At 46.8% G+C, this 21,288-nt stretch overlaps 1 protein-coding gene across 1 annotated transcript in view; it reads right to left on the bottom strand.

The window, feature by feature from the left end:
* Positions 1-1,787: 1,787 nt before the first annotated feature.
* LOC147712494 (uncharacterized) overlaps positions 1,788-21,288 on the bottom strand; it is a 708,529-nt gene continuing 689,028 nt past the window's right edge. Inside the window, exon 6 of the mRNA XM_086919659.1 lies at positions 1,788-1,966. Within this exon, the coding sequence (XP_086775785.1) occupies positions 1,788-1,966 (179 nt within the window). The remainder of the gene's footprint in view (positions 1,967-21,288) is intronic.

The raw sequence follows: 21,288 nt of genomic DNA, 5'->3' as shown, positions 1-21,288 counted from the left end.
GCAGAGGATCAGGAAATTGGCAAGGATTAGCTGCTCTCAATGATCCCATAGACATTAGCTTTTAGCAATGGCAATCTTTATTTTCTAGTTTCCTAACACTTTTTTTGATGGAACCAATAGAAGCAGATCTATGGAGTTCAGGGACACACACTATGGAACTCATTTAACCCACATATCAGGAAAAACAAATAACAACCTTTTTTTTAAAAAGCGTGAATGCCTAGTTGTTCCTGCATGCATTAAATTACACTCAACACCTCCCCAAGTAGTAAAGAAATAATATCAGAATGGGACCTTCTACTCGCTGATGAGATTCTAGCTTCATTCTGTGCCTTAACTTGCTCTCTGTAGTAACTATAAGGAAATGGCTATGAAAAGAGAGAGTTTTCCCAAATAAACCCAGAAAGGACCGGGAAATATCACAATCAAACAAGGAAATTCCTTTCTGTGTGTTTCAATTTATGTATTAGCAATGCATAAATTGAAACACACAGAAAGGAATTTCCTTGTTTGATTGTAACTGTAAGGAAACACCACACTTTACAAAAATTCTAAATGACTAAATAATTGATGTCTACCTTAGTAATTTAACTGAGCACTGCTACACTTCTTAATTGACACAATATATGGTCTTTTTCATTCTTCATGTCTTATTTTCGTGATGGGCTGTTAGTTTTCCTTATGTTTGTGGAGTAATCGCTTCTTCAAGAACATTGACGCTAGCATTGAACTTTAACCCAGACATCAACTGCAAACCCCTCCACCGATTGTGGCTGTCAATATTTCCTAATGCAACAAACTAAAAACACACCACGACACTGGTTACTAACTTCGGGGCATATCAGCAACAAGGCGATATAAAATTATCGCTGCTTTAGCGTCCGTTTTCGGAAGAAAAGCGGCGATAATTATAACGCCTAATCAGCAAGGTCACGCTATCACGTGAAACCTTACGTTATCACCATTTCCCTTAACGCCCAGCTTTGCATCTCTAATGAGATGCAAAGTGGGCGTTCCTCCCTAGGATAACGGGAGAAATGTCGCTAAGCGACATTTCTTCTATTATCTCACACAAAGCAGCATAGCAACAAGAAAAGTAGCGATAACCTCTGTTATAGCTACTTTCCTTACGCCTGCTTTTGAAACTGACTTAGCCATGATATTCTATGGAAGGTGGATATCATGGCTAAGTATGTGAGGCCCTATCAGCAAGCTATCGCCAAAAGTTGTGTGATTATCGCGCAGTTGGCAGCTTGCACTCTGAATATTATCGCTTTGGAGATAAGCGTTGCTGATAACAAGCTATCGCCGTGATAAAATTCAGAGTTGGCCGGCGATAATTATCCTCACGCTAAGAGCGCTGAGCGATAATTATCGCCGGCCCTTGCTGATATGCCCCTTCCATCTTTAGTCAGGTAACCCTCCAAGTGTCATACAAGGCAGCAATGCTCTCTGCAAACACTGCTTTAAACCCTTTTCTATGTAACTACAGTTAGATTATGATAACTTTTAATTCATAGAGTTCTCTTTTGATATATTTTATCATGTTTCAAAGGCTCAAGGTTTTTTTACTTTTATCTTCTTGGAAACAAATAACAGGTAATCCCATTGATAAGAATTGTGTGTTTTATATAATTACAGAAGTAGTTAAAAGCCAGCAGACTTCTCTGAAGCCTCTGTGTAGGATCTTGTACATCAAATACCTGTCTCCAACATCTCAAAACCTTCCCACTTACTTCTGCTTATCCATTGACCACTGAATGTTCAATACCTACTGCTCCATTCTACTACAATCCACTAAAAATGCCCAAAGGGGCACTGCTCACCTCTCCATGGGTTATTCCGGCCTCCTCAAGTGTGATTTCTGATTTGTCAAGCACTTCCTCACCTGCCTTGCCCCCTTTCTTCAAGAGCCTGGATTTGCATGAGATCTGCAAAACACTCTTTAGCTGGGCCTCCAGGAAGCCTTGAGTGTGAGAAAAAAATATGGTTAGCAATGTGTTTGTCTCAGGGTTCAATGAACCCCCACAGCAGATGTTAACCAGCAAAGCTTCCAACAGCGTATACACACCATGTTCATCAGTCATATGATGCTCTAAGTCATTACAGATAAAAACATTACAGCAAACATAATTACAATGAATCCCCAATAGGAGGTACTATTCAGTGTTTATGAAAATACCATAATGAAGAAACAGTTATCCGGGCTATCCAACATATGATACACAAAGATTACAAGCAGCCCTTTGTTAAATTTGGAATCTACATGATTAAGAATATCTTGGGTAGTAAATTCAAATAAGACCCAAACGTAAGTCTTTTAATTTGTAATAAAAATAAACCTACAGCAGAGGACCATATCCTGTTCTGACTAGCATTTAGAAGAATGCACCATTGTTTATGGAGGTGAGAAAATCACCTTTTCCCAAATAGTGGCAATTATTTATAGAGGGATCATCCTCAATGGCTTCTCTTTGCTGAATTTGGTCATTTGTCTGTTGTTTAAGACAGACCTGACACCTTTGACTTTTCTCTTGACCACATAATCTAAGGAGTAACTGCACTTCTTTGAAGGCCTTTCCCCCCAAAAGTATCTCAATTGAATTAGTATCTTGATGTGGGTCAGATATGTAATTTAACCAGTAGATATCAACATGAATTATTAATTAATGTTATTGTATATCCCCATTCTATGTTACTCATTACCCATCTGCCCAAAAAATTGTTCTCAAATCAGAAACTAGAAAGAAGTTAATAACCATCCTTCATTATCCTGTTTTTGCAATTTTAAGAGGAACTCGAGGGACGCATGGCCAGGATGGCGGCAGGTTAGGAAGTGCATTCCAACCGCCCTGTCCCACCGCTCTATAAAGCTGACAATTGCCCCCGCCAGCTCGACCCGCGAGCCCCTGGGGGCCCACTCATTGCAGAGCGACGGGTGCCACGACCTGACTGGGGGGCACCTGAGAGGCGGGGTGTAGATCCGGAGGGCCTGCACCTGTTCAAAGCTGCGCGCATATCTGGCAGCCGTGGTCTGCAACTGGGCCTCTTTCGGACTGGCAGAGCTGCGCTTGGGGTTCCCCAAGACGGTCCCTGGTCGCCCACGTGGCATGCGGGCCCACCCGGGCTTGTGGGGCGGACGGGAGCTCCCTGCGGGGCCTCTGAGGCGTCTTGCTGAACAAGAATGGGGGAAGCAGTAGGCCCCAACCGAGCCCTAAAGTCATGAGTGCATCTGGACGCGGTGCCTGGTGGTGGGGGAGAGAGAATTCGCCCTACTGGCTGGGGCCTACCCCTGCTGGGGAAGAACTGAGTGCAACCCGTGTGGCCTACACTGATCGGTGATGAGTGACTAGTGCCGCCGCATTGGCCCCACGCTTTGACCCCTGCTGGACTGTAGTGCACAGTGGGTCTTGTCGGAGGGGGGGGTATCCAGAGGCCAAAGTGGAGACAGCTCATCCCCTCTCACTACACCCTGCAGCACGACTGGGGCTAATGGGAGCCTTGAGCCTACTGGACTTGCGACCCACGGGCCCTGTGGCAGAACGTGATCTGAGTTGTGACATCATGGTGGCCCGCTCCACGTGGCTTGCAGAGACACCGATCTGAGAGGAACCCTGGGAGACGGCACTTCCCTTGCAGCATGCCCCCAAACACATCGGGACACCAAAGGCTTCCATTTGTGTGTTGGAGGATAGCAGGGGAGACAGGGCCACCTGCGCTGCCAGAAGCAATGAGGCGGTGGAGTGGGAGCGAAACCCTCACACTCAAGTCAGGTCAAACAAGCTTTATTCGGATCATACAAAATGTCCACAAAAGCATACCCTCACACTCATTTCCACACACACCTTGGCCTACCGAAGGCACATCGAAATAAACGCAATGCACGACTATCCCACAAACACGGGGGACGGAATACGGGAGTTCCAGATGTGGAGGGAGGCATTGGCCCCTCATATACTGGTTGCCGTGGGATCCCTCTGGTGACCCCTCAGCTAATCTTGCGTCAGTGCCCACCCTGGAGGGCTCTGGTCGTGCCCCCCACTTTTGTCAGCCCCTAGTCTGCATCGGAGCCCTCGGCAGAGGACATGCTACAGCACACTACATAGAAAGCAAGAAGTCACCCAGGTCAGAAGAGCTCCCTGGTACCATACACCAGAGAAGCAGCCGGAGTGGCATGGCGGGCTTGCGGGCAAGGAAGGATTGCTCCCTAAAGAATTTATTTGGGAAAGCTTCTGGCTCCGGGTCGGGGGATACCCCTGCATCGTCGAACCTGGAATCCAGGATGGAAGTGGGGGACGGAGAGGCCCGCTCACCAATGCATATGTGGAGTCCCTGTTTTCTTCCCTCCGAGCAGACCTATAGGCGATGAGGACTGAGATAGCCTCTGAGTTCCGTGAGGTGCAACGCGACGTAGACGAAGTGGGCGAAAGACTGGCCGAGCTTGAGGACAGATGGTCAAGTCGGGTGGAGGAGGTGGCCTGGCTCCAGAAAGAAGTATTCAGGCTGAAAGAACAGCATTTAGACCTCCAAGCCCATAACGAAGACCTTGAAAACAGGTCACTGAGGCACAACATAAGGATTTGAGGGGTACCGTCCACAGCAGACGGCTCCAACCCCAGTGAGTGCGTGAGTGAACTCTTGTACCATGTTGCTTGCCTCCCAGAGACCACCCACATATGGCTAGACCGGGTGCACCGGGTGAGCCCAGAACGAGGAAGCAGGGAACCCCCTGCAGAAATCCTGGTGTGCGTTCATGACTTCCAGGCCAAAGAGGATATCCTCAAGAAGGCCAGAGACTCACACCTAGTTCACTTAAAAGGCCACTCCCCGACATTCTTTCAGGATCTCTCATGCATCATTCCTGCAGAAACGACGAGAATTTCGCCCTGTCACAGAATATCTTTGATGTATTTTATCTAGGGCCCGATCAATATTGTGACCTCATGCCCCTATACGGCTATAATCAATACATATCCCTATAACAGCATAATAATCAGAGCCATATTTCAGTAACTCGCCTCTGCAGTCCATGACAGTCCATGACACAGCAGAAGCCACTTCCTTAGATTCCTAGATAGCACACCGAGTTCTTTCGACATACCAAACCCTCAGCAACCTGGGAAAGCCCCGCTTGCTTTGTAGTAGAACTCCTGCGAGCACTGTAAGAACGACCAGTTCTTAATGACATCTTTATTGACGTCTTATGTCCAAAAACTTACGTCAAACTCGGCACCTTTCAGGTATAAATATACCAACGTTGCCTTAAGCAAGCACACGGTGGTGGTGAATACTGGAGCAGAACAGCTGTCCCCTTGCAGAGAGCCCAGCAGATGCGAGAAGCCCACGGACGCTTCCCCTCCTCCTTGACGCGCTGAGAAAGACGCTGTCTTTTCTCCTGCCGAGAAAATCCAGCTCCGGCGTTTCCAGCCTACCCTTGCGGGTGACTGGGATATCGGGTCCTGAGAGGAGATACCAGACCTCCTACATTCTATTCCAGAGGTACGGTGCTGACTAAACCCTTAGAGAGAATTCTTGAAACAAACTCTTGGCAAAACCAACTTAACTTAAAATGCTACTTACTTACTCCCTCCCATGTGTTAGGCTTAGGTCAGGTACACTGGGGTAGGCGTAGCTAGAAGCACCAGTTGAGGTCGTTAGCCAATATATATATGAATGTATATATTTTATTCATTTTAACTATCTTATGGCCAAGAAACCATATCAATGCTTTTACAGTATTATTTCGTAATACTCCTTTTACTGTACGCACTTTTTATAATAACAAGTCTTGCAATTGTGGCAATTCATTTCTCTTGCATGAGAAGGAAGACTGCTCAATAAATAATATATTTTATTGAAACCGCCTGTCTCTCTATTCTCTGCATTCTGGTGAAAGTAAATCTGCACAACTGACTGAGTGAAATAGCTGTCTTTTGTTTCACACGACTCTACAGATTGAATCTTATTCTGAGGAGCAAAGTTGTCATGTTTATGCGGTTGTCGAAAGCTGAATCCCTTCTAGTCTGAGCCAGGGAAGCTGATCACTTCCTATTCAGTCAAGAAAGTTTCCAGTGACCTCTGAGCTAGCTGGCGCAAACCTAAATGAAGTCTAACATAGTCAGTAGAGACCTAGAAGACCGCAGTCCTACGTCTACATTGCTGTTTATGTTATTCCAATGCGCAGGGCCTATAGGGAAAATAGGAACTACACTACATCTTCAGAAGGCAATGCTTCCCTATGCGTGGGGCCACTCCTTCTGCATCATCTTCAGACAGGAGGGGGTGCTGCACCAAATAATATCTCTTGCAGAAGCCTGCACACTGCTGCACCTTGACATTCCAGAGATCTCAGAGGGGCAGCAGTTGTTCCCCAAGCTCCAACGACCACCATGGAAGAAGGTGACAGTCTGACACGTGGGGCCTAGACAGGACCCCGACACCATCAACAAAGAATGGCAGGTGGTGCTGCAGGTTCTTTCCCCCCCCCCCCCCCACTTCTCCTCCGTGACCTAGCCTGGACGGGTCCCTGGGTCCGGGGTGTGCTAGGCTGGGACTCGAGAGGGGCAGAAGAGGAGCGGTGGATTTCTGATGTGACTCAAGGACTTATTCACCACAGTTCCCATCTCAACCGAACACTCCTCATACCGACTCGTTAGAGTTAATTGACTCAGACATACAATTGTTGTTTTTCCTTTGGTTCATTGTATCCTTCATGATATTCTCAGTGGTCTTTCTATCTCCTTTCATTTATTCTCCTCCGCACCAACTCAGGTTCAGGTCCAGCAGCAAATCATCCAGAACCCTTTCCATAGGCTGCCCTGGGGTCATGGGGGACAACTTGCACTGGCTGCGTAGGCAGGGATTAGGCCCACGACCAGGTCAACCAAGATGCACAACATCCATATAGTCAGCCTCAATGTACGAGGCATTAACAATCCAGTTAAGCGCAGGGCGATTCTATCCTACCTTTAGCTGGTGGGGGAGACACTTGCCTATTGTAGCAAATGCATCTACGCATGAAAGACACTCACTGTATGCACTCGCCGAAGTTCCCCAGGCAATACTATTTCTCAGACCAGACAAAGAGGAATAAGGTAGCCATACTAATCCCTTCCAAGGCAGGGTGATAGAGACTTTTGCCGAGCACAAAGGGAGGGCGCTAGGGTTGAGACTCCGGTGGGGCGACAGAGTGGCATATGTTTACAACCCAAACGAGCGTCTGGAGTGCTTCCTTCTCAGCTTTCGAGGCTGATGGTCACACCTGACAGGGAGGTGATAATAGGAGGAGACCTGAATTTAGTGATGAGTCCGACTTGGACCGCTCAGGACAGTGTACACATCAAACACGGGCTCTTTCCCAAGCAGGGCAGTGCTGGCTTACCAACATTACACTTAGGGCCTGATTCTGATGCGGGTTAGAAAGCTTCCCGAATGAATCGGTTTGGAAATTGTTTCCGACCCACTTGGATAAGGAGAGTCCGAGGAAATAGCTAGAAGCAGCGGTGGCAGAGTTAGAATCTATACACAAGCGAACAGGAGCGCCCGGGTGTGGCGTGACTTGGAGCGCAAGCGACTTCTTCTCCGCAGTTTGGACTTAGACAAGGCGGAATACGCTTTGATGTGCCTGCGACATAAATTCTTCCTCAGTGGTAATCGATCAGGCCGCATGCTCGCCTCCAAACTGAGGCAAAAAGAGGTATCCGGATCAATTGTGGCTGTTAAAACTCCCTCTGGGGAAGAGGTTCATATGGACTCAGAGATCGCGGAGGCCTCCAGGTCTTTTTACTCCAAACTCTACTCGGGGAGAATCCGTTAAGGGGAATATAGCTGCTTATTTCAAGGGGGTACAGCTATCCACGCTATCTGCAGACGCGGCCACCCATATCGAACTTGCCATTCATGTGGACGAGGTAATCGCTGCAATAGCCCGCCTCAAAATAGCAAAGTCCCGGGGATCAGACGGGTTTACCCCCTTGTTTTAAAAGAAATTCTGTCAGGTCCACGCCCCCGTCCTAACAAGACTTTTTAACTCCTTTCTCGACACTGGAGCACTTTCTGACTCGTTCACAGAGGCCTCGATTTCAGTAATACTAAAACCTGCAAAAGACCCCCTGATTTGTGCATCGTATCTGCCAATCTCACTACTTAATGTCGAAGCTAAACTCTTCATGAGCATCTTATATGGTAACCTGGTTGAGCCTCAGGGAAGAAGGTGGATCACATAACTCTATGAAAAATAGCAATACTGGAGAAGGAATCCCAGTTTTCTCTTAGGGTACTTACTATTATAATTGCAGGCGTTTGCTTTCCTTCACTAAGGCCTGTAGAAACACTTAAGACATGAATATTTTGCGGCCTATAAGAAACGCTATAATGGGCAAGTTCTTCAGATTGCATTTAAAAAAGGGTAATGAATCTATATATATATATATATTCACTGAAAAAACCATAGGTTATAGGCCATATATAGTTAGGAATTTGCATTTACAAAACCTTGAAAATTCACTGAAAAAACCATTGGTTATAGACCATATATAGTTAGGGATTAGCCTTTTCAAAACCTTATTTTACTCACACAAAACCATTGAAATTTCATATATAGTTAGTTCCACTAACTATATATCGTGCACCCGCAATCCACTGCTGATGATGTCACATATTACATCATTCATGACATGGTTAGTGACATCACTGATGACATCACTGATGACATCTCAAATGACATCACTGATGACATCACTGATGACAACATCCAGTGACTGTATGTTTCTGTAAAGTTAAACTATGTCTTACATATTGAAGAATGAGTGGATGTATAAGTGTCTGGATGAAGGATTTAGTAGGTGCATGACTGACTGTATGAGTGAGTGATTAAATGTGTCTCACTGAGTGCATGGGTTAGTGACTAAACTGTCTTAATTTGTGCATCATTATGTCTGTTGTTCTGTAAACTGCTGCATATGTTGATCAGTAGCTATATGAGTAACTGTATGGGTTATTCATTGGTTGTCCAAGTATTTGTATGGGAAACTGAGTGTGTGTGTATGGGTGGCTGGGAGGTGTGTGACTCTGTACATAGATGTGTGAGTAGTTGATTCACTATATGTATGGGTTCAAAAGTGCATGTGGAAACAGCTGTATGGGCGGTTGACTGTGCATGAGTGTATTAGTGAGTGAATGGATATCTCAGTGCTACATGTCAAAGTAAGTACATATGTAAAACACAGTACATGTGAGAGTTGACATATATAAATAACTGTGCATAAGAGCCAGTGAATGTGTGAGTGGCTGTATGGATCATTGTGAACATGTATCAGGGATTGTATAAGAGAGTAAAGTAAATATGTGTTAGTATATGCTTGAATAAGTAAGGTGTGTATAACTGTATAGTTGAGAAAATGGAGGTGTGATTGATTTTTTGCATAACTGACTAGGTGTGTGAGTAACTCCATGGATGAGTGACAGTCTGTGACTGTCTGTTTACACTGATTGTATCTAAGGTTATATTAGAGTCTGAAGAGGTTCATGGTATTATCACATGAATGATATCATCAGTGATGTGATCAGTCATGTCAAATGAGATGTTATCAGTGATTTTATCAGTGATGTCATTTGAGATGTCATCAGTGATGTCATTTGAGATGTCATCAGTGATGTCATTTGAGATGTCATCAGTGATGTCATCAGTGATGTCACTAACCATGTCATGAATGATGTAATATGTGACATCATCAGCAGTGGATTGCGGGTGCGCGATATATAGTTAGTGGAACTAACTATATATGAAATTTCAATGGTTTTGTGTGAGTAAAATAAGGTTTTGAAAAGGCTAATCCCTAACTATATATGGTCTATAACCAATGGTTTTTTCAGTGAATTTTCAAGGTTTTGTAAATGCAAATTCCTAACTATATATGGCCTATAACCTATGGTTTTTTCAGTGAATTTCATTGGTTTTTTAATAGCAAATATCAAAAGCTGTAAAATGTAAAGTACGTGATAGGTAAAAACTTTTTCGTGTTTATGCACGCTGATGTGCTTTGAACGCTGCCCCCCTCCCCTCTTTTCTCTTAGTAGTACTCTCTCTTTGCAGATACTGAAGAGTAGTTAACGCAGGCCTTTACCCCCATTGTAATCCGTCCTGCCTGCTTGTCTCTCCATTTGATTGATTATTATCCAAGCATTTACTGTTTTACAATTGATTCTCTTTGGTTCATTCTCTATTTACAAACAAGCACAAAGTCGCAATACTCTGTTTAGTCTTTGCAGATCGGGAAAAATTGTGTAAAAAAATAAAAGTAATCGAGCAAAATCAGTACGCCACTAATTGGATCTTTTTTTGACCTCGCTAAAATAGAAATATTATAAACAACCCTTCATGAGAAATACGAAAATAGTGAGATGAACTGAGCTCCACACCATGAGGGCTGCAAGACAGCTCGGCTCCATCACCCATCCCGCCCAAAATAACGACAAACCCTATGCAAATATTAAAAATATAGACAACACACCAGCAAAGAAACAGGGTAAAACATTTTATTAAATAACTATTTACATAACGTTGGTTTATAAGATGATGTCAGTAGTGGACCGATGTGTGAATAGGTCGAAAGCAGCACAAGGCGCCAAGATCCGGATGGCAAGTCCTGGATGTTGGGTGCCATAGTTCAGAGTTCTGAGTTTGAGCCTTTTTCAATGCCTGTGCTTTGTTGTTTCCCCTCCATCAAAAACAAAAAAAATATATAAAACTGTGCAAAAATACCAAAAAAACAAAAAATGTTTACAGAAGCAGTGCTTGTAAGACTGTCTGAAGCTTATTTCCACCTACTGCAGCTTCACTATTCTCAAAGTAAGTGAGGGTCGTTTGTGGACCTGACTGCATTTGAAAACAATGTTATATGGTACCTCCCTAAACCGCTTGACGGAGGCCCCTGAGGGACGGTGTGATGGCACGGACTCGGAGAAGACGCTTGGCTCCGACCCCCTCCCCAAGTCTTATAGCACTGGTTTAGCCTGAGATCGCCCCCGACATAGGCGGCCGGCTCCCGGGGTCCGGCGGAACTTTTTGCCTTTTGATGACTCTTCTATTCTGGACTTTGTCCCACAATCCGTTTCACCTGAAGACACGCTGTAGTGGGGCGCCCCTTTACCGTTTTAGTTGCCATTCCGCCCGCTTTTGCTACACTGTGCATCTTCCGCTATTCAGCTGTTTACCGCCCGCTCTTGCTACTACAGCGTCTCGCTCACCATGTAGTTAAGTTGCTCCCGCTCTTGCGGTGCAGCGATAGGCGGCTGCCACAGTACTCTCAAAATGGCGGCCGGCTCTTCGGTTTTGGGCCTGGACCACTAAAATGGCCCTGGGACACCTTGGAACTCGGACGCTTCCCTGATAGGGCTTGGGTCCCATTCTCGAAAGCGTCCCCTCAGCCGTGAAGATTCTACAAAAGTCTTGGGGGCCCCCGACTCCCGCAGTCTTCTGGTGGGGAGCGGCTGCCATGTCTGCTCGTGGAATGGCCACGACGGAGCTACGAGATGGTAGTGCTCTCATGCTGACGCCAGCTTTAGTCTGAAACATCCAGAAACACTGTAGACTACCAATTCGATCAGTTCCGGTAGCGCCCCAACATGACCCGGAAGAGAAGAACTTGCCCTCCCCTCTTTGACTGATGGTTCTTGTTGCCTGTCCCCTCTGTTGTCATTTAACAGAACTTTTTGGACTGCTGAAAGGGGTTGTGTTCCGAACGCTGGTTGGTGGAGACATTTTGACTATATTCTTGACGTACGTTGTCGCGTAATGCGTTATATGACACGCCGCGTTAGCGCACCCGGAAGTGATCCGGGGCGCGGCGCGCAGCGCGCAACGTAAGCATAACAGGTCATGTGACTTGTTAATAAAACTTTTCATTGGTTCATTTTACTTTTGTTATTTTAATGATGAAAAGCTTGGTCATATGACCTAAAAATTACGCTTTTTATTGTTTTCGAACATTATTTTTTTTAAACATATAGGTTATAATATTCCAGGCTAATGTACTTTCCCGGAAAATTTACAACTGTCCTGCAAGTAAAATATATTCCTTTTTCGAGAAAAAGGGCGTTTTTTCGTCCCATGACGGAGCCGTTGAGCAAAAGAGGCTCGGCCTGCTGTCTTAGTCGCTGAAACGCCTGAATATCAGATTCTTATCGATCACTTTATGTTGCAGGAGTGAAAAACACAACTGCCCTTGACCATTTATCTTTACTGCGTTCCTACATATTATACCTTTTATCCGTCATGTAATTGGACTACTTTATTTCACTTGCCTTTTACTGATTCGAAAACAGTGACTGAAAGTAAAAACTTTACCAATGTAAATACTACTACCATGTTTTGTTTTAAAAACCTTTATTGTGAAAATGTCAGTATACAAATACGGGCCTATAACCACGTGGGCCGGCCACGGAGCAAACTGGAATCGTATATGATGAGGAGACATTTACATTGTAGAGGAACGTAACGAGCGGGCCATTAGGTTGCAAGAACTAAGGTGTCTAACAGTTGCGGAATCGGTGGACGTACATTTTGTAATTAAAATACGACAGGGCCACTTACAAAAAAGTTATCTAGATATACATTTGCGTGCAAGTACCATGGGGGACGTTAATTCGAACTTTCAATAGTACAGTAATCAATAACACATCAGAACTTAATATCAATAGGGATGTCGAAATATTCAATCAATTCTCGTCCCCGCCCGCCATGAGCATCAAAACTGCATTCATATCTCATGATATCAAGGTTGTTCAACTAGTACACAACAATGAGTTACGAGTCCCATTTATACCGGCGCCATTTTGGGCGAGTCCGGGCAGGTCCAAGATATAGTCAAAATGTCTCCACCAACCATCGGCCAGACCAGAACCCCTTTCTGCCCTTTATGCTACAAGATGGTGTCTTCCATTCAGAAAATATTGTTGGCAGCATTTTGAAAGGAAACAGAAACAGCCGTTCTCCTAGTGAGTTTCACATTGTTACATTTAGGAAGAATGTTGAAGAGTAGTATGTGGAAAATCTGAAGCCATTTTTCTACAAACTCTCAGTCAGACTTGGATGGAAAAAAAATCCTGAAGAATGTACAAACTGAAAACCAATTTTTGTCTGTATAGCATCAACAGCAACGCTTGAGTCAGCTTTGTGTCAAGCCGCCATTTTCATTCAATCAATAGCGTCCCCCTGCACACATTCAGGGACCTGGTCGTGTCTTCAGATGAAACGGATTGTAGGAAAAGAAGCAGAAAGGAAAAGGAAAAAAGTTCCGCCGGACCTCGGGAGCCGGCCGCCTATGTTATGTGCGACCTTTGGCCACACCAGGGCAATAGTGAAGCTGCAGCAGGTGCAAATAAGCTTCAGACAGTCTTACAAGCACTGCTCAGAACTCTCAACTATGGCACTCAACATCCAGGACTTGCCATTCGGATCTTGGCGCCTTGTGCTGGTTCCGACCTATTCACACATCGGTCCACTACTGACATCACCTCATAAGCCAACGGGGCACCCCACGCCGACTTTCGGCATTGTAGGATGGCCATACCAGTGCGGCAATTTGCTGGACACCACCTCGGTGCCATCCGGATCTCGGCGCGTTCGAGTCACTGTACCGCAAGAGTGACCGCAACTCAGCTGGACACGCCGTCTTTCGGCGCAGCATTGTAGGATGGCCACACCAGTGCGGCAACTTGCTGGACACCACCTCGGTGCCATCCGGATCTCGGCGCGTTCGAGTCACTGTACCGCAAGAGTGACCGCAACTCAGCTGGACACGCCGTCTTTCGGCGCAGCATTGTAGGATGGCCACACCAGTGCGGCAATTTGCTGGACACCACCTCGGTGCCATCCGGATCTCGACGCGTTGTGCTGCCTTCGGCCTATTCGCACATCGGTCCGCTACTGACGCCGCCTCACGTGCCAACGGATTTTCTACGCTTTTTGTAGCCCTATGCCGCATAACAGGTCATGTGACTTGTTTATAAAACTTTTCATTGGTTCATTTTACTTTTGGTTTCCTAAAGATGGAAGGCTTGGTCATATGACCTAAAAATAACACTTTTCATTGGTTTAGAACATTTTTTTTTCCCAAACGATGAAAGCCCCACCTTGTTTCTGGATCATTCAGACTGAAGCTGGCGTCAGCATGAGAGCACCACCATCTCGTGGCTCCGTCGTGGTCATTCCGCGAGCAATCATGGCAGCCACTCCCCACCGGAAGCCTGCGGGAGTCGGGAGCCCCCAAGACTTTTGTAGAATCTTCATGGCTGAGGGGACGCTTTTCGAGAATGGAGCCCAAGCCCTAGCAGGCAAGCGTCCGAGTTCCAAGGTGTCCCAGGGCCATTTCAGTGGACTAGGCCCAAAACCGAAGAGCCGTCCGCCATTTTAAGAGTCATGTGGCAGCCGCCTATCGCTGCACTGCAAGAGTGGGAGCAACTCAACAACATGGTGAGCGAGACGCTGTAGCCGCAAGAGCGGGCGCAACTCAGCTGGATGGCCACCACCTGGGGAGGCCCGTTCACGCCGCCTCCCCCACGCCACCCCCCCCCCGGGCCGACCCACGCCAATTTTCGGAGCAGCATTGTAGGATACCAAAACCAGTGCGGCAGTTTACTGCACATCACCTGGGTGCCATCAACATATCAGCGCGTTCTGCTGCCTTGGGACTATTCGCACAACAGACCGCTACTGACGAGGCCTCCCCCCGCACCACCCGGGACGCCCCACGCTAATTTTCGGAGCAGCATTGTAGGATCCCAAAACCAGTGCGGCACCCAGGCGACATCACCTGGGTGCCGTCCAGAACTCAGCACGTTGTGCTGCCTTGGGACTATTCGCACAAAAAACAGCTTCTGACCATTGTTGCTTTTTTGGGTGAAAAATGTTTAAATGTTTTTACAGTTTTTGTTCCGTTCATTATATTTAAAAGTTAATAAAGTTTTATAATCTTACTTTGTTGGAGTGTTTTTTTTTTTTTAAAAAACGGGTGAATGGGGCCTTGAATCAGGTTATTGTCATGTGTGGGCTTTGGAAGTGTGCTGCTGCAGGATCGGACATTTCAAACTCAAATGCACGTTCTTTTTCTTACCTTTCCGAAGCATGGAGCGCAATAGCAGGCAGAGAAAGGGTGATGCACGTGTTGAACACTACCTGACCTGGCAAGTTGCTGGCAGTGCCCCCCCGCCCGCTCCTGAAAGAGAGCACACACACACCGCCGCCCCGAGTACTTCACAAATCTTTAAAAGACCATGCGCTTGTTCATGAGGCTTAAATGGTTTATCACCTCTTCTAGAACCCCTGCATCGAACCTCTGACGTTTCCTGGAAAAATTACCACGCAACACAATACCAAGCCCTGTCAGCTGAAACCCCCGAGGAATCGTGGGGCATATTATCAAGGGGGTTTATCGCCGCTTTTTTGGCTTCAAAAGCCATGAAAGCGGAGATAAAATTATCTCCCTATTAACAAGCTGTCGCTAACACCAGTTAGTGACAGCTAAAAGGAGATAGCGACCATCTTGGACCCCGCTTTGCATGTCAGTGATACTTATCACTAATGACATGCAAAGTGGGCGTGCCAAGATGTTAGCGACTGGAAACAGTCCCTAACATCGCTATCTCCTATTACCAACTTTTGGAGATATTCGCGCTAAGCGCGAATATCTCCAAAAGCTAACACCTGCCCTGAGCAGTTCTTAGCCATGTTATCCAATGGGAGGTGGATAACATGGCTAAGAGCATTTGCTCGATAATACATGAATATCGCTGACTTTTCTGCGATAATAGCAAGGTTTATCTGCGATAAAAATCGCCGATGTGCGGCGATAATTTTTGTCTCTAAACAAGTTAGAGACAAAAATTATCGCTAGTTGTTCGTAATATGCCCCCGGGTTTTTGCTTGCAGAAATCGGGAGGCGGGAGACTAGCACTAAAATCAGTAGTCTCACGCCTGAATCGGGAGGGTTGGCATGTCTGGATTCTCTACAGCTGGGGCCATAAACTACATCCGCAGGGGTAGGTGATAGCCTGGGACCAGCCTGGCATCTAAAATGGCTGCCGTGCACGACAAAATTGTGGCATTGGAAAAAAGGCAAGATGGCGCAGCCGCTGGAAGAGATGTATCAACATATATGAGCCTCCTCAGCCACCCTCAGGAAACATAGGGGATTAGGATACGTCTCCCGCACCCCCTTATACCTAGTAATTTAAGTAACGAAGCACAAAATGGCGAATTCCCGTTTCGCTACCAGTTTGCGGCCCAGTTCGCGGCCCGTGAAGCGCTTCTACCGTGAAAAATCATTTTTTTTTTTATTTTCCCCACGGGACCCTTTAATAACCCCAACAACATTCCTAGGGGGTCAAGAGGGGTATACCTTGCCCCCTTTCATTAAATTCCCCCTTCGTTTTTCACCTCTTCTTCTCTCTCGATCCTACCGAGAGATAAGATGGCGGCCGCTCCGGACTGTCACGCAGCAAAAAAAAAAAAAAGCTCACGCACAGCCGCTGGAAGAGATGTATCAACATATATGAGCCTCCTCAGCCACCCTCAGGAAACATAGGGGATTAGGATACGTCTCCCGCACCCCCTTATACCTAGTAATTTAATTAACGAAGCACAAAATGGCGAATTCCCGTTTCGCTACCAGTTTGCGGCCCAGTTCGCGGCCCGTGAAGCGCTTCTACCGTGAAAAATCTTTTTTTTTTTTATTTTCCCCACGGGACCCTTTAATAACCCCAACAACATTCCTAGGGGGTCAAGAGGGGTATACCTTGCCCCCTTTCATTAAATTCCCCCTTCGTTTTTCACCTCTTCTTCTCTCTCGATCCTACCGAGAGATAAGATGGCGGCCGCTCCGGACTGTCACGCAGCAAAAAAAAAAAAAGCTCACGCACAGCCGCTGGAAGAGATGTATCAACATATATGAGCCTCCTCAGCCACCCTCAGGAAACATAGGGGATTAGGATACGTCTCCCGCACCCCCTTATACCTAGTAATTTAATTAACGAAGCACAAAATGGCGAATTCCCGCTTCGCTACCAGTTTGCGGCCCAGTTCGCGGCCCGTGAAGCGCTTCTACCGTGAAAAATCATTTTTTTTTTATTTTCCCCACGGGACCCTTTAATAACCCCAACAACATTCCTAGGGGGTCAAGAGGGGTATACCTTGCCCCCTTTCATTAAATTCCCCCTTCGTTTTTCACCTCTTCTTCTCTCTCGATCCTACCGAGAGATAAGATGGCGGCCGCTCCGGACTGTTTAGAATGTTGACAGACACCGGAGAGCCAATCAGCTTTCTGCACGCAAAGTTCCGTTTCGCGAAAAGTAAGCGAACCGGTGCGCAGCCTGGAGCGCTGTTACAGATATATATCTTGTTTTAAACGTTAATTTCTCAAAAACTACTGGAGCACATATATTGAGACCTAGCAAAGGCACATCGGGCTAACAGTCCCTACAATTTTGCCAAGTTTCGTGCAAATCCATTCAGCCGTTCGAGCTAAAAGTGAGTCCAACCGCCCTATGAAAATTAACATGGGAAAAACGCGTTTTGGGACCCCCCTTTTTTCTCGCCCCCCCTTGATGAAACCCCCCCAAATTTTCAAGGGCTGCTCAGAAACAAAATGTGCAATTTTCCTGAAAATTTCAGCCGATTCCGTCCACAAACGCCAAAGTTATTAGACATAGAATTTTCAAAAATCCCATAGGGAATAAATCCTAACTATATATACCTACTGGCGATAGCCGGTAGGTAATATATATATATATATATATATATATATATATATATATATATATATATATATATATATATATATTAAACACACAAGAGTTGCCTCAATGAAAAGAAGCCGCTGGCAGGTAAGTAACCGTTTCTTTATTGAATTACTTGCAAGCAGGAAACCTCGTGGAGGGTGCAGCCAAAAGTAAACCAAACGCGTTTCAGGAATCACAGTTCCCTTCGTCAGTGGTTAATGTCAGCTGTGCAACACAACGGAAATCCCAGCACACTTTTATTTCCAGAGAGTGTCCCAGTGGGCGGGGCCAAAGCATGGCCTTGTGGACTCTGTAGTGCCGGGGAAAGTGAAACGCCAGTGCGCCCATCGTGCTGGCAGAATGTTGTAAAAGTTTTCTCACCCAAGTGGGATGGTGCACATTTCGCCAAGCTTCCTGCCCCGCTTTTCAGTAAATCCAACACGGAAACTGCCTCTCGAAGCAGTGATGACGGTTCATGTCACCACGGAGCCCGCTCTCAGGCGGTGGACTTCTTTCCGCGGCTTAGGCAAGCCGCTCTTTATTAAACACACAAGAGTTGCCTCAATGAAAAGAAGCCGCTGGCAGGTAAGTAACCGTTTCTTTATTGAATTACTTGCAAGCAGGAAACCTCGTGGAGGGTGCAGCCAAAAGTAAACCAAACGCGTTTCAGGAATCACAGTTCCCTTCGTCAGTGGTTAATGTCAGCTGTGCAACACAACGGAAATCCCAGCACACTTTTATTTCCAGAGAGTGTCCCAGTGGGCGGGGCCAAAGCATGGCCTTGTGGACTCTGTAGTGCCGGGGAAAGTGAAACGCCAGTACGCCCATCGTGCTGGCAGAATGTTGTAAAAGTTTTCTCACCCAAGTGGGATGGTGCACATTTCGCCAAGCTTCCTGCCCCGCTTTTCAGTAAATCCAACACGGAAACTGCCTCTCGAAGCAGTGATGACGGTTCATGTCACCACGGAGCCCGCTCTCAGGCGGTGGACTTCTTTCCGCGGCTTAGGCAAGCCGCTCTTTATTAAACACACAAGAGTTGCCTCAATGAAAAGAAGCCGCTGGCAGGTAAGTAACCGTTTCTTTATTGAATTACTTGCAAGCAGGAAACCTCGTGGAGGGTGCAGCCAAAAGTAAACCAAACGCGTTTCAGGAATCACAGTTCCCTTCGTCAGTGGTTAATGTCAGCTGTGCAACACAACGGAAATCCCAGCACACTTTTATTTCCAGAGAGTGTCCCAGTGGGCGGGGCCAAAGCATGGCCTTGTGGACTCTGTAGTGCCGGGGAAAGTGAAACGCCAGTGCGCCCATCGTGCTGGCAGAATGTTGTAAAAGTTTTCTCACCCAAGTGGGATGGTGCACATTTCGCCAAGCTTCCTGCCCCGCTTTTCAGTAAATCCAACACGGAAACTGCCTCTCGAAGCAGTGATGACGGTTCATGTCACCACGGAGCCCGCTCTCAGGCGGTGGACTTCTTTCCGCGGCTTAGGCAAGCCGCTCTTTATTAAACACACAAGAGTTGCCTCAATGAAAAGAAGCCGCTGGCAGGTAAGTAACCGTTTCTTTATTGAATTACTTGCAAGCAGGAAACCTCGTGGAGGGTGCAGCCAAAAGTAAACCAAACGCGTTTCAGGAATCACAGTTCCCTTCGTCAGTGGTTAATGTCAGCTGTGCAACACAACGGAAATCCCAGCACACTTTTATTTCCAGAGAGTGTCCCAGTGGGCGGGGCCAAAGCATGGCCTTGTGGACTCTGTAGTGCCGGGGAAAGTGAAACGCCAGTGCGCCCATCGTGCTGGCAGAATGTTGTAAAAGTTTTCTCACCCAAGTGGGATGGTGCACATTTCGCCAAGCTTCCTGCCCCGCTTTTCAGTAAATCCAACACGGAAACTGCCTCTCGAAGCAGTGATGACGGTTCATGTCACCACGGAGCCCGCTCTCAGGCGGTGGACTTCTTTCCGCGGCTTAGGCAAGCCGCTCTTTATTAAACACACAAGAGTTGCCTCAATGAAAAGAAGCCGCTGGCAGGTAAGTAACCGTTTCTTTATTGAATTACTTGCAAGCAGGAAACCTCGTGGAGGGTGCAGCCAAAAGTAAACCAAACGCGTTTCAGGAATCACAGTTCCCTTCGTCAGTGGTTAATGTCAGCTGTGCAACACAACGGAAATCCCAGCACACTTTTATTTCCAGAGAGTGTCCCAGTGGGCGGGGCCAAAGCATGGCCTTGTGGACTCTGTAGTGCCGGGGAAAGTGAAACGCCAGTGCGCCCATCGTGCTGGCAGAATGTTGTAAAAGTTTTCTCACCCAAGTGGGATGGTGCACATTTCGCCAAGCTTCCTGCCCCGCTTTTCAGTAAATCCAACACGGAAACTGCCTCTCGAAGCAGTGATGACGGTTCATGTCACCACAGAGCCCGCTCTCAGGCGGTGGACTTCTTTCCGCGGCTTAGGCAAGCCGCTCTTTATTAAACACACAAGAGTTGCCTCAATGAAAAGAAGCCGCTGGCAGGTAAGTAACCGTTTCTTTATTGAATTACTTGCAAGCAGGAAACCTCGTGGAGGGTGCAGCCAAAAGTAAACCAAACGCGTTTCAGGAATCACAGTTCCCTTCGTCAGTGGTTAATGTCAGCTGTGCAACACAACGGAAATCCCAGCACACTTTTATTTCCAGAGAGTGTCCCAGTGGGCGGGGCCAAAGCATGGCCTTGTGGACTCTGTAGTGCCGGGGAAAGTGAAACGCCAGTGCGCCCATCGTGCTGGCAGAATGTTGTAAAAGTTTTCTCACCCAAGTGGGATGGTGCACATTTCGCCAAGCTTCCTGCCCCGCTTTTCAGTAAATCCAACACGGAAACTGCCTCTCGAAGCAGTGATGACGGTTCATGTCACCACGGAGCCCGCTCTCAGGCGGAGGACTTCTTTCCGCGGCTTAGGCAAGCCGCTCTTTATTAAACACACAAGAGTTGCCTCAATGAAAAGAAGCCGCTGGCAGGTAAGTAACCGTTTCTTTATTGAATTACTTGCAAGCAGGAAACCTCGTGGAGGGTGCAGCCAAAAGTAAACCAAACGCGTTTCAGGAATCACAGTTCCCTTCGTCAGTGGTTAATGTCAGCTGTGCAACACAACGGAAATCCCAGCACACTTTTATTTCCAGAGAGTGTCCCAGTGGGCGGGGCCAAAGCATGGCCTTGTGGACTCTGTAGTGCCGGGGAAAGTGAAACGCCAGTGCGCCCATCGTGCTGGCAGAATGTTGTAAAAGTTTTCTCACCCAAGTGGGATGGTGCACATTTCGCCAAGCTTCCTGCCCCGCTTTTCAGTAAATCCAACACGGAAACTGCCTCTCGAAGCAGTGATGACGGTTCATGTCACCACGGAGCCCGCTCTCAGGCGGTGGACTTCTTTCCGCGGCTTAGGCAAGCCGCTCTTTATTAAACACACAAGAGTTGCCACCATTCGTTTGTGTTTTCCAGCTTTCACCCAGCCAATGATTAAGGGCAGTGGCCCGAAACGCGTCTGGCTG

Source organism: Lissotriton vulgaris, chromosome 5 (assembly GCF_964263255.1).
Source record: "Lissotriton vulgaris chromosome 5, aLisVul1.2, whole genome shotgun sequence".
In the NCBI taxonomy this organism is placed as follows: domain Eukaryota; kingdom Metazoa; phylum Chordata; class Amphibia; order Caudata; family Salamandridae; genus Lissotriton; species Lissotriton vulgaris.
The sequence above is the reverse complement of the archived record's forward strand: the minus strand, read 5'-3'. Positions and strand labels throughout refer to the sequence as shown.